The 15,145-nt window shown below is 35.9% G+C and overlaps 1 protein-coding gene across 1 annotated transcript in view; it reads right to left on the reverse strand.

The window, feature by feature from the left end:
• Window positions 1-15,145, reverse strand: part of CACNA2D1 (calcium voltage-gated channel auxiliary subunit alpha2delta 1) — a 474,650-nt gene that overhangs the window by 162,684 nt on the left and 296,821 nt on the right. Inside the window, exon 6 of the mRNA XM_056118578.1 lies at window positions 6,843-6,972. Within this exon, the coding sequence (XP_055974553.1) occupies window positions 6,843-6,972 (130 nt within the window). The remainder of the gene's footprint in view (window positions 1-6,842; window positions 6,973-15,145) is intronic.

The raw sequence follows: 15,145 nt of genomic DNA on the forward strand, positions 1-15,145 counted from the left end.
GTTCGGGTATTTTTAACTCACTTCTCAATTGAAATGTTGTTGCATAGTTGGAGAGCCTTGAGTTCATGAGGTTCTAAGGGATGGATGTAAGATCGTACACTAAATCCTAACAGTCAATCAGCAAATAATGGGGAGAAGGCTGGGAGGGAAGGAGGACAGACTGGAGGTGACATAAGGATGGGGGGGGGAGTCAGAAACACTGCAATGTTGGGAAGTAATATTGGACATCGATACTGGAAATTTGAACAATATTGTAAACTTATTACATCAACTATTAAAAAGTGTTAAAATTAACAGTATTAATAAAATACCACTAAAATAATTTTTAAATTCCTTTTTGAGCTTTGTCTATATGAATAAAGTCTATATTGATATGTGATCCTATTTTAAAAAAAACTAATGTGACATACCAGAATGGTTCATCATATATAAAAAGATTTTTGTTGTTGGAAGGGGAGTGGGATGCTACCAGGAACTGCTCAGAGGACTCAGGGTAAATGCTACCATCAATCTTTAGCCAACTGAGCTGAATGGTTCAAAGTTAGAATCCAAGGATGTGATGCTGCTGGAGTCCAGTAATGCTGTTTTTAGCTCCTTAAAGGGAAATCTTAACCACTTTGTTTACATTACAAGGCTAATGCAAGAAGAAAGGAAACTACTTTCTGGAAGTACTGCATAAGTTGAGATTCCTTATTATATTTTCAGTTTCCAATGTATATTCTCTAGGAACATCAGAATTTATAGTAATTCTATGAATAATTACTTGGTAAAATATTTATATCTCATCACAGTTATATTTTTATATGCTTTCTATCGTAAGTCTTTAAGTTTCTATTAATAAATGATCATAAAATATTCTATGCAGACATTCTCAACACAAATCTAAAGTGATAGCAAAATTAAAGTTCATAATTAAATCAAAATTAAGTCACAATATTGAACATTTCTTTTACTGTTTTATGTTCACTTTTATACACTTAAATAGAGAAATTAAAACTGAAAATGAAAGTAAGCATGGTTTGTTTGCCCTATAAAATACCCACCAGTGAAATTCCCGGGAAAACTTTTAGATCAGATTTTAATTAACTATACTAACTATACAAAATATATCAAAGAGCAAAAATAATTACATTTCAATTCTAGGGACTTTAAAAAGTAATTGCCTTTGGGAAATTAGAACATGCGATTTCTTAGGAGAATATAGTCACACAACTGTCTTTAAGTGAAAGAGGAGGCTGGTTCCTTCAGTTAAGCTTTCAATTAAAGTGCACTTTCACATTTATTAAATTCAGAAACCTAGAACAATCCTGTAAATCTGATCTCTTCTGACGAACTGCATGAAGAATACCAGTAATTATTAAATTCTCAAGATCCTGTTGACATTTCTGATTTTACTCCTTTGTCATTTACTCACATAGCCCATAACAGCGGATATGAATTTTAAAGAAGTACAGGCCAGGCAAGGTCAGACTCTAAGTGATGAGTTTTCAGCAAAGAAGAAGAAGCCAATATTAAGATAAATGAGACTAAATAAATAAATCTAAGGCAGAGCTTATTTTTAAAAACATTCCATATACCAAAATCTGTCTTATGATTTCTGAAAACATTTAGTTCTTTTCTCTTATTGATCATCAAAATAGTCAAAGAACTATCTTTTATACTCTAGGACTATTAAAATCACCCCTGCAGAGGTTTACAACCTGCAGAGGTTTACATGGGAATGCATTATTTATACAAAGCCAATTCTTTTGTAGCATATGGGAAATAATTTATGCACACTAAATGATTATTAATATTTGTGTGTGTATGTGGCGGGGGGCTCACTTGGTTTTACTAAGGGCTCATTCCTGGCTCTGCACTCAGGAATCTCACCTGTCCTTGCTCAGGTGACATATAGTGGTGCTTGGGAACAAACCAAGGTTGACTATGTGCAAGGCAATGCCTGACCTGGTATCTATATCTCCATCCTCCACTCTTAAAAACAACTTCAACTTGGCGTTATTTCATGTGCCATCAATTGTTATTTTAGACAAAAATTGATGGAGACTTAAATTATAACCATGATGACAACTAGAAAAATCATTACAAAAATAGTAATGCATGAATCCATGCAAAGGAAATATCTTGCTAATTTTTGAGGACAATTCTGCCTTCCAAATAATAAAACTAAGACAGCAAAAACAAAACATCAATAAGCTATTCTAGTGATTGAAGTATAAGGCATGAACATTAAAATTTCTTTTAATTCTGAGCATGTAACTGATTAATTACTATGGGTCATTGTTAAAGAAACAGTGACCCCTTCATCAGTTATTTAATTAAGCAATAATAAATGCAATACCTAATAAGAAAACAATGCCAACTAAGATACTAAGTAAATTATATAAATTTTTCCTTATGATTATTAGTGTTATCATTGCTATAACCAGATCAGTGAAATTACAGTATCTACTGACATTTGATTTTAGCAAAATATATACACAGGTAATTTACTGATGTGATAAATTATGTTTAAATAATTTCAGGCTCTAATACTCTATAAAACTATTATAAATGAATTTACCTTTTGTAGGGCATACCCAGATGTGCTCAAGACTTACACAAAAGTTCAGGGCTTACATCATTTCATTGCGCTCAAGAATCACTTCTGAGTCATAAAGTAACAAAATAGGAGACTAACACCCAAGAATGGTCGAGATTAGTACCAGGGATTTTACTCCATGGCTTGGAGGTCAGCCACACATGCTAGGGGAAAAGGGAGCTCAGATAGAGAAGGGGGCACCAAATAAAGGGTGTTGGGAGGATCCTCCCAGGATGGGAGAAGCATGCTGAAAGTACACTATAGATCAAACATGATTGTCACCCATTGCCTCTCTTGCAAACCACAGGACCCAAAAGGAGAGAGCGAAGAAAAGGAAATGCCCTGCCACAGAGGCGGGGTGGGATGGGGGGGATGGGAGGTGGGAGGGACACTGGGATCCGTGGTGGTGGGAAATGGGCACTGGTGGAGCGATAGGTATTTGATTATTGTATAATTGAAACCCAAGCACAAAAATTTAGAAGTCTACAACTGTACCTCATGATGTCTCACTAATAAAAAAAAATAAGAATCACTTCTGGCAAAGCGTGGAGGACCATATGCAGTGCTAGGGATCAAACCAGGGTATACCACATGCACTATCTCTCTAGCCCATTTCATATTTATTTCTTAAGTGAAGCGAGTCTTTGTTTTTATATTCCGTGTTAAGCCTAATCCTAAAAACAAATATATATTTTTTCATTATTTTAAGGCTTGGAATGGTGTAGCAAAGATGTCTAATTGGGAGGTCAAGTTGGAAGCAGGATATAAAGCAGGATGAAAACTTATACTTGGGTTATTAGTGTCTGTATAAAAAATTTTCTACAGACTAAGTCATAAGAAGTTTATTATAATGAGTCCAGGAGATATTATTGTTGAAGGGCTTTAATTTCCTATATTAAATAGGGTTTTTAGACAAAGAAAATTTTAATCTTTTTTTTTGCCTTCAGGGACATTGATTGGTCTTACATTTTCTGTCTTGCCCAATAAAATGTTTCATTATTCTAAAATAAAAATTAATTGATTTACCATTGGTTTACAATACTACAGAACTTCTGGAGTATAGTTATTCCCCTTAATATGTGTATAATGCTTCACGCGCCAGCTGCCAAGTGCTAGTGCCATCCTCACACTGTCAAATTCACTGCCTTTTCCCATTTCTCCAAACTCCATTTTTTTCCTCAGAGAAAAGATATTTTTTACTGTTTTTAACAGTTTCTTTACTTTTGTTATTTATATTCACATTTTTAAAAATGTGCTAAGTTCTTATATCCTTTGTTGAGAATCGATGGAAAACTTAAGAACTTGTAAAAAAATCACTGATCCTAAATTTCAAGGAAATTCCTCTTCTAAACTAGGGGCAGGGAAGTGGGAGCAGTGCACAGACTGGGGATGGGAAGTAATTTACTTTTCTATGTAAACCTTAGGGCTGGAGCGATAGCACAACGGGTAGGGCATTCGCCTTACAAGCGGCCAACATGGCCGACCTGAGCTCGATTCCTCCGCCCCTCTCGGAGAGCCCGGCAAGCTACCCAGAGTATTCGATATGCCAAACACAGTAACAACAAAGTCTCCAATGGAGACGTTACTGGGCCCGCTCGAGCAAATCGACGATCAATGGAGGGCCTTTACCTTTACTTTACTTTACTTATGTAAACCTTAGAAGAGAATATTAAGAGTCTCATTCAAATTTCATCTATTTGAAGGGAAGAAGTTGGGGTCAAAGAACCACGGATTGCCTGACCTCTCAGACTCTACAACACAATGGGTCTGAATTGCTGTTTTACATATTATACAGACAAGTTTATAGATGAAGTTGTTCTCTTTGCCAACTTATGACAGTCGCCTTGTGTTCCACAATTTTAAAAGGGTGGAGGGAGGCTGTGACCGAGTGACTTCTGCTATCACATCAAACACAGTGTGGGAGTGGGTGAGGGGGAATAGTACTGAGACAACCCTAGAAAAAGTCATCTTACTTTCCTTAGTGGCTGAATCAACCAGTCAGCAGGTTAAAAACACATTACACTTAACCTTTTTATTTTCCTTTGTCTGGGCACAACAATCAATCAATGAATTTGTTCAGAGAATCCCTTTGAGCCACAGACATTGAACAAACAGGCTTCTCCTTAAGTAATAAATAAGGTTCTACTCACACATATTTGTTTCATTCACAGCAGGTTTTGTTTTAATTTCTTTTACACACAAGTCTCTAAAGTAAATATTCTTCAAAAAGACCTGCAATACTCCAGGGATTAAACTATTTAAAAATAACACTGACTTCAAATATTTTGTTGACATAAATAACTCAAATTACTAGTAATTCTTGGCCAACTTTACAAATGGTCCAGTGAAATGAGTCAAGGATGTGGCCATATCTGGGGCCAACCAAATATAATCACAAATATCAAGAATAATTAAAAAAAACAGAATGGTCTAAGTAAAAAAACATTCTAAATCCCAGTGATTCCTAATCAAAAATTAAACTAATAAAGTTCTATTATAAAGAAAATGTTGATTTCTCATATATCATCAGATAGTATCATATACACCATTTACTTCTATTGTAGACAATTAAGAGAAAAATTGTGTTTAATTTTTTAAGCCATTTGCTTAAGTCATGAATAGCATGAAAACAGTATACCCTCTCTAAAATATTCAAAGGAGAAACAAAATAAATTACAAAAGCATAAAACATGGCAGTTACTATGAAAAAAAATCATACACATGTATGTAAAAATTCATTTTAAATAAAAAAATATGACTAATTCCAAATAATAAAAACTGAAAGCTAATATTTAGTTTGTTAAGCTACATCCAGCTATTTCTCCTGGTTTTACACTCAGGGATCACTTCTGGCAAGCTTGGGGGACTATATGGCATGCCAAGGATTGAACCCAGGTCTGCCATATCCAAGACAAGCAATTTACCCACTACACTGTTTTTCCAGGCCCAAAAAATAAAAGCTGATTTACCCCGAATCAACTCTGTGTGTAAGTAATCTTTAACTACCATGAATAATGATGATAATAATAATAATAATAATTTACATGAATAAAAATTCTACATACCTACTACTATTATGAAATCATAAAATATATTTTCTAGTCTTCATCTTATCCCCACTTTACCCAGATAAAAATGTTTATTTAGGAAGTCAAAGGATTTTCCTAAGGAAATACAAATCGTATTTGTATCTGAACTCAGGTTGTCTGACTCCAAAAACTAATCACCTACGGGTGTACTCAGGACGCTCAACATACTCCAGTCTCTACAGACAAGTATATAAGGAGCAGACTTAGAAAATCTCAAATAACTATTCCACTAACATGTAAGAGAAATAGAGTATGAGGGACAGAGGACTGAGAAAGGACAGCAGAGCAGAAAGGAGCTGTGAGCATATGCTGGGCGAGCTTTTCAGAGTCAGCTTATCCTCACGGCCCTCAGTAGAAATGCTCCTTGGAAGCCTCAGGCTCTGCCCTTAGTCAAACATGAGTGTTTCTGAGAAACATCACTGCACACACTTCATTTAGTGGCTCTCCAGAAATAATGTATCCCCTTCCCTCACTGGGAAATGTTCTCAATAAAATCTTCCTTTCCTTCATTTTCTCTTTTGTTTTATTATCTAAACTTCTCTCAATATTTCTTTTATGTGGAAGCAAAAATATACTACAAGGGAGGAGTCTTTTACTTCTATCCTTGGGTATGTCAGAGAGAGAGAGAGAAAACAACTAAAAGCAAAACCAGTAAGATATGATGAGAACTACAGAGTAATATATACATTTCTTTACCATTGCCATTTCTGGGTTTTTATGAACATGTATATATTTGCACTTATGTTACACAGTTTTGACTTTCCTTTATTTTGGAGGGACCACACCAGTAGTAGTAGTGCTTGGGAGCTACTGAGGGGACTTTGCAGTGTTAGGGATTGAACCCAATTTCCTGTATGAAAAGCATCTACTCTAGCTCTACAAACTCTCTCCCCAGAACAAATGGCTTTAGTTTCTAAATGATATGATTGTGACTTTAACTTACAGATGTTAATTAGGAAGGCAAAATGAGTTACTAAAGAGTAGAAGGACAGCTTTAGGAAGGTCACACTTTCCAACAAGTACACAGTAATGATGTATGAATAGCAACCACAAATATTTACCAAAGATTCTAATATGGCACATAAATATAACAGGATCAGATTTTCACCTTTTCTACATTTAAACATGAATTACTTTAAAACATAATATTCCCGTGTTCATGTTCTACTTACAGCCCTCATAGATGTCAGTGGGAATATGGACTGCAGCATGCTGATAGGATATTTGCCGACCAAAGTTCGCATCTTCGAAGAAAACAGGCTTTATCCTCTGGCTTCCTGGTTCACTTTCATTCTTTTCAGACTATACACAAAGAAAAACAAATAATTATTACAACTTTGGCTACAATAATATTGTCACATTTACACTAATAAAATCATACATAAGAATATATATATATTTTTTTACTAGTGAATCACTGTGTGGTACAGTTACATACTTACACACTTTCGCGTTTGCATTTCAGTCATACGATGATCAACATAAGAATATTTTAGCAAGATAGAAGAGATAGCTCAAAGGGGTACAGCACATGAATTGCACGGGAAAGGACTGAAGTTTAATGTCTAACTCTCACCCACAGCACTATGGGTGTTGAAGCCCAAAAGGGCCCCAGAACCATAGGGTCTAAGAAGCACCTCTTTGCCAGGCCTTTAACATTAATTAGTCAGCCCTATTGGCAAAGATAAGTATCAGCACAGATAAGTACCAGCAGGAGTGGCTCTGGGTATTTATGTACTGCTGGGGACATCCACCCCTAGAAGATCTGAAAAAAAAGTAAAATATATTACTGCTAATAGGTTATGTTATAATCTAGTTTCTCTTTCAATTTTTCTCAATGTTAAAGTCATTTAGGATTGCTCAAAGAATTAGAGTTTTCCAGATTTGGTACTTATTAAATGTACATTTATTAAAAGGTATCTTTTAATGCAACCATATTACAATGACACCACTGAATAAATTTCACCATTTATGTAACAAAATTTGTAGCGTGCAACTGGAGATAATTCTCGGCTTGACAACACTGGATATAAATCTCCACAAAGAGATAGCAATTGAAGATTATTTTAGGTCATGTTTCCGTGACATTTGCATGTGTTTCTATCATTTTTCTTTTAAGAAATACTCCAGGAAAAGAGATCTAGTGAAATTCTACAATTAAATATGAACCACAACCAATACTGAGTACTGGGCTAAGTGGACACTAAAATACAATAAAAATGATTCAAGAAAGTATCTCAGGAGTTTAAGGGTGAAGATTAATTTTCTATCTATCCAAACCATGCTTCTGATATTGCAATATCTCACTGCCTTCCTTTGGCAAGAAATTAATTTCACTAATTTATCCCAAAGGCATTCACAAAATAACATTTTTTGAAACTATGTTAAAATATGGTGGTTTTACCTCTACCTTAATTAAAATATACTAAATTTAGGGGCCAGAGTAATAGTACATTCTGTAAGGCATTTTCTTTGCATGTGGAGGCCAGGCTTCTATCACTGGCAAGCCCCCCCCCCCCAAAAAAAAAAAACAAAGTCCCTAAAGTCTGCCAGGAGCAATCCCTGAGCGAAGAATCAGGAGTAATCCCTGAGCATCACTGGTGTGGTCCCCAAACCAAGACCAAGCTAAAAAAAAATCAAAGCTAAATTTATATCGGTATTTTCAACGTTTCATTCATTTGGGAAGGGCCCTACTGGTTATTACTTTCTTTTCTGTTTTCTTACGGTTTAAACCAGTGATGCTCATGGATTACTCCTGGCTCTGCACTAAAAGTTCACTCATGCAGGGCTCAGGGGACCATCTGGGATTCTAGGGATTGAACCCCTGGTTGATCACACACAAGGCAAGCACCCTACAGCTGTACTATCACTCCAGACCCACTCCTGTTGATTCTTGGCCAACAAGGTTGGGGACCAGAAATGTGGTGCTCTTCAGGCCCTGGTTCCAAGGATAATCTGAGCCACCCCAGTGGTTCTGGCAGCCTCCAAGGATGCATGTGGTGGTGCTCAGGACTCTATGTGGTACCAGGGATCAACTACATCAACTGCATAGAGGTGAATGTCTTAAACCCTAAACAATCTAAGCCTTGAATACTTAATTTTAGAAACTAGTGTTTTCTGCACTATCAAAATAATTTCCTTAAAACATAACAAAAATAAAGGTACTGTTAGACTGCTATGAGGTTATCATGAGTAATATTGAAATCGAGTGATGCAAATAATGTTTTAAAATAATCTTCCAAACTCCAGGTTCATACTTAGGCAATTTAAAATGACCACATTATTATTATTACTATTTTAGTTTCTGGGCCATACTGCAGTGAGCAGGGATTACTCCTGGCTCTGTTCTCAGGGAACTTCATGCTATGCCATGAACCTAAGATACATGCAAGGCAAATGTTATAAGCATGATAGTATCTCTCTGGCCCATGTTTTTAAATAAAATTTTGGGAGAAAAACATAAAAGTACATTCTAATGGGATGAACTATGCTTTAAAATTTTGTAAGATAACCAGACTGTGTTTCCATAGATGAATGCAATGTGATGGGGTGAATAGAAGATTTTGAAAACAGATAGCTATTTTTATTCATACAAATAGAAATATGTTAGTCCTACCACTAACACACTGACTGTTAAATTAAAAGTCATGCTACAACTCCGTAAAGTGGCAAAACACCTGGATAGAGAAAGCATCAAGTGCCCTCTTTTCAAAGACAAGGGGTAGGTCTATGCAGCATAAAAAATAAACTAGAAACAGAAGATAATGATAAAGTTTTAAAAATAAATAACACAAAGCAAAAGAATATTTAACCTAACATAATCCACCTTGATTGCAAAAATACAAGAGTGCAAATAACTGGAATTCTTTTTGGATTCAACTGTGAATTTTAATTCATTTTTCATTTACACTCTACTCTCTATTCCTGGGCACTGTCGGCATTTACTTTGAGAGGGAGGACAACACCCACACCTCACTGTGTTCAGGGCTTACTTTGGCTTTGCATTATGGGATCCCTCCTGGAAGGTTTGGGGAATCATACAGGCTGTCAGAGATGGACCCGGGTCGGTAGCATGCAAGACAAGTGCCTAACCTGATTTACCATCTCTCTGGCTCCTGACTTAAATAAGAAAAGGGAACATTAAAATAAGCATTTTTCTGGGGTCAGACCAGACAGTGGGTAGGAAATAAGTGAGTTGTATTTAGAATTTCCAGTATTTTTGTGAAAACACTTCAATCTATAAAATAAAATTAAATAATACTTATAAAATTATTGTCCCTGGTACATAATATTCTGTGTAATTCTGATACACATAAGTAGTTTATTGATCAATATAATAAACCAACTATTAGGAAAAAATAAACTGAGAATTTGGAGGAAATATATTTGGCATAAATGCGTTAGCTATTAGATAAAAATTTCAAGTAAACTCATTTCAGAGAACTAAGACTTTCTTCATTATCAGAATGCCTACAAAGAAAAATTGTATACCTTTCCAATATTTTTCCAAAATATTCTCCTGAATTCTCCACATGACATTACATAAAACATACGGATTAAGTACAGTTATTCTAAAATATACTCAAGTCATTTATTAATAAAACATAAGCAAAACATAGAAAGCATGTTTTCAGATTATCCTTAATATATTTTCATCTAATAAATAGATTATATTCTAAAAGATTAGAATCACCAAGATAAAGGTTAGGCTAATGTTAACAGGTAGACCATTCAATTTCACAGGCAGTGCATAGTAGTTAATTTAATCAGGGAGTGATTTATAATTCCACTAAAGACAGAAGGCTTTACAAATTTCATATATTTATATAAAACTAAATATAATATTTTTCTGATCTCTTTTGTCCAATAAAACTGAGAAAATTGGGGCCAGAGTGATAGTACCATGAGTTGTGTGAGTCGGGTTCAATCCCTGGCATCCCATAAGGTTCCCTGAGCACATCCAGGAGTAATTCCTGAGTGCAGAGCCAGGAGTTAGCCCTGAGCTTCATCAGGTGTGGCTGAAAACCAAATCAAACCAAACCAAACGAAGCCAAAAGTCCTGAGAAAATTAATTGCTAGTGAATAAGAATTTATTCATGGAGACCCACTATACATGTATCACAATCAGAATTTTTATCTTAACAGTCAAGAAGTTAAATAAATGGAATTTTGTATAATGAAACAATTTCTTCAATGACTGGAGGTACAAACCATATATATATAAATATATATATATATATATTCCTATTGTGTATATTAACAAATTACCACCTATAAATACATCTCTTTCTATCTTTTTAACAACTCTAAATACATTTTTCATTCTTTTTTTTCAACTGTGACATAGATATAATTGACAACACGGTGTACAGCTTTTAAATACAGACACTGCTAGTTTAAAAAATTTTAAGTCTCTCTGGTATTTCTAATATCAAAGATGCTCTGGATATGCAACAGGCCTTTGGGCTAGTCATTGCAGCACAATATAAAATTTTACCACTGATACATTATAATTAAAGCCTAGAATACCACTGTGTTGGTATTCATTCGGTTGAACAAAAAGTCAGATTTCCCCTGTAACCACTAATTCACCATTGACTCTAAGCACTCTGTGATGCCACATTAGTAAAGGCTGATTACCAATTATGACCCCTACAGAGAAAATCTGCCTTTTGAATAAACCACTTGCATCAATTAGAAATGGAGATTCATCAACAGCGCTGCGGCTGGACATGCCCTATTAGGGAATAATGAGTAAAAGGCAAAAGATGCTAAGCCTTCAATAAGCCAGAGTTGTTCTGGTCAGATTTCAAGGCCATGATGAATATTAAATAATGAAGCCTATACAATGGAATAGAAATACTGCCTTCTAGCTCCACTGATGTAAGCTTCTATTTTTCTCCTTGAGGATGACATGACTCAGGAAAGTATTAAGTGGAAGACTGGAATTCTAAAGGAAAGATGAGTCACAAGACAATGACTAAATTATATACTAAGGACTTTAATTGCAGGTTTGCTTTTATTTCATAGAAACAAGAAAATATAAGTTTCAGACCATGACATTAATACAAACATGTTGTTCTTGCAAAATTTTGAACTGAGCTACATGTTTGACAAATAAATTTTTAATAATCAATTTAGAAGATTTTTCCACTCCTTAATGAAATTAAACCATAATCTGAGGCACTTTATAATGCCTCAGATTTGTCCCATAGAAAATTAAGGATTTCATGGCCTTCCTATATGCAAATAATGAGAGAGAGGAAAGTGACATAAAAAAAATCCCGTTCACAATTGTGCCCCAGAAAATCAAATACCTCTAAATCAACCTGACTAAAGAGGTAAAGGACCTCTACAATGAAAACTACAAAACGCTACTCCATGAAATAAAAGAGGACACGAGGAAATGGACACCTATCCCCTGCTCATAGATAGGAAGAATTAACATCGACAAAATGGCAACACTCCCAAAAGCATTATACAGATTCTACGCAATCCTATAAGGATACCCATCAAGTTCTTCAAAGAAACAGATCACGCACTCCTGAAATTCATATCGAACAACAAACACCCACGAATAGCTAAAGCAATTCTTGGGAAAAAGATGTGGGAAGGCATTACTCTCCCCAATGTCAAACTCTACTACAAAGCGGTAATAATTAAAACAGCATGGTACTGGAACAAAGCCAGGGCTGCAAACCAATAGAACAGGGTAAAATATCCATAAACACAACCCCAAATGTATGAACATCTAATATTTGATAATAGAGCAAGAAATGTGAAGCGGAACAAGGAAAGCCTCTTCAACAAATGGTGCTGGCATAACTGGACAACAACATGCAAAAAAGTGGGCTTAGACCTTGACATAACACCACGCACAAAAGTCAGATCAAAATGGATTAAAGATCTCAACATCAGGGCAAAACCCATAAGATACACTGAAAACAAGGTTGGCAAAACCCTCCGCGATATTGAGGCTAACAGTGTCTTCAAAGATGACACTCCACTGATCAACCAAGTGGAAACAGAGATAAACGAATGGGACTATCTTAAATGAAGAAGCTTCTGCACCTCAAAAGACACAGTAACCAGAATACAAAGACAGTCTACAGAATGATAAAGGGTATTTACCCAATACCCATTTGATAAAGGGTTGATATCAAGGATACACAAAGTACTGGTTGAACTCTATAAGAAGAAAACATCTAACCCCATCAAAAAATGGGGTGATGAAATGAACAGAAACTTCCCCAAGAAGAAATAAGAATGGCTAAAAGGCACATAAGAAAATGCTCTACATCACTAATCATCAGGGAGATGCAGATTAAAACCACAATGAGATATCATCTCACACCACAGAGACTGGCCCATATCCAAAAGAACAAAAGCAATTGGCGTTGGCGTGGATGAGGTGAGAAAGGGACTCTCCTTCACTGCTGGTGGGAATGCCGACTGGTTCAGTCCTTTTGGAAAACAGTATGGACGATTCTCAAAAATTCGAAATTGAGCTCCCAGTTGATCCAGCAATACCACTCCTGGGAATATATCCCAGAGAGGCATAAAAGTACAGTCGAAATGACATCTGCACTTCTATGTTCATTGCTGCACTATTCTCAATAGCCAAAATCTGGAAAAAACCCGAGTGCCCGAGAACAGATGACTGGTTAATGAAACTTTGGTACATCTACACAATGGAGTAGTATGCAACTGTTAGAAAAGATGAAGTCATGAAATTTACATACAAGTGGTACTACATGGAAAGTATCATGCTAAGTGAAATGAGTCATAAAGAGAGGGACAGACATAGAAAGACTGAATTCATCTGGGGAATATAAAGTAACAAAATGGGAGACTAATATCCAAGAATAGCCGAGATAAGTACCAGGAGGTTCACTCCATGGCTTGGAGGCCAGATGCACATGCTGGGGGAGAAAGCAGCTCAGATAGAGACAGGAGCATCAAGTAAAGGGTGTCGAGGGATCCTCCCAGGATGAGAGATGCATGCTGAAAGTAGACTATAGACCGAACATGATTGCTACTCAATGCCTCTTTTGCAAACCCCAGCACCCAAAACGAGAGAGAGAACAAAAGGGAATACCCTGCCACAGGGGTGGGGTGGGACGGTGGGGAGCGGGGATGGGAGGGCCACTGGGAGCATTGGAGGTTGGGAATGGGCACTGGTGGAGGGGTGGGTATTTGATCACTGTATAACTGAAACCAAGCACAAAAATTTGTAAGTCTACAACTGTACCTCATGGTGTTGCACTAATAAAAATGAAAAAAAAAAAGAAAATTAAGGTTTATCTATCCAGAGGCAATTTATTTAATATATTATACATGCTTCTTAAATTAACAAGAATTCAATTTATAATATTAGTGGTCAAAAGCAAATTGAGTAAATAATTTTAGATACTTCAGGGTTACATGCATTGGTAAGATTCCTTGTACGCTTCTACTAAAAATTATCACACAAGAGAAGGACAAGAAAGTCTGAAATAGACTTGGAGGTGGATGGAAAAGAACAGTAAGCAGCTGAAACTACAGTAACACACACAAAAAAGGTAGGAAGTTTAAAAATAATTCTGGTGATACTAAAGCAAATAACATTTATATACAAGCATTTTCTAAATATGACACAGTGAGCTAAAGTATTCATATGAAACTCACACAACTGACCTAAATTAAGTTCTTTAAAAAAGATACTAATCATTGCAATAAATTTCCTTAAGCTAAAGGAAAAATGAGGGAGGGATGCCAGCACACACCTCACATCTGTCAGACCCTGGGTTAATCCATGGCACTATAGGAATAGAAAAGCAATAAATTGTCTTTCTGACGTGCATGTATTGAGATTGCTAATGAGGATTGTAATGGTAACAGTAAAAAACATTGTAATATATATTCTGAGCACTTTCTGAAAGTCAAACAGACTTGTGCAATGAAAGGGTCAGAGAGATAATACAGGGGCTAACACATTTGGCTTGATAGGAGTGATTCCTGAGCACAGAGCCAGGAGCAAGCCCTAAGTGCTGCTGGATATGAACCGAACCCAAGGCCTTCCAAAAATGCACAATGGATACATCAACCTGACACCTTATCCAAACCTGGGCACATTGCGAGAAGCACAGGCTTAAGTGTGATGACAAAACGAGGTGAGGAAAATACATATTCCACCTGTGATATACTGTTTACTCACCACCATTAGGGATAATCCTTAAAGGTATAGATATATCTATTGCATATGTTCCATATGTAGATATGAATCCTAGCTTTTTGGAAGGAATTGAGAAGGGCATTTCTATTCTAAGCAGCTGTGAAATGGTAGGATGCAGATGAAAAGCACAAAATAAGCTTTCCAAATGTTTTCAGGAGATAATCACTGTATCACCATCATCCCATTGTTTGTTGATTTACTCAAGTGGGAGCAAGTAACATCTCTATTAGACCCAGCCCTGAGATTTTAGCAGCCTCTTCT

The sequence above is a fragment of the Sorex fumeus genome, unplaced genomic scaffold, assembly GCF_029834395.1.
Source record: "Sorex fumeus unplaced genomic scaffold, SorFum_2.1 ptg000037l, whole genome shotgun sequence".
NCBI lineage: Eukaryota > Metazoa > Chordata > Mammalia > Eulipotyphla > Soricidae > Sorex > Sorex fumeus.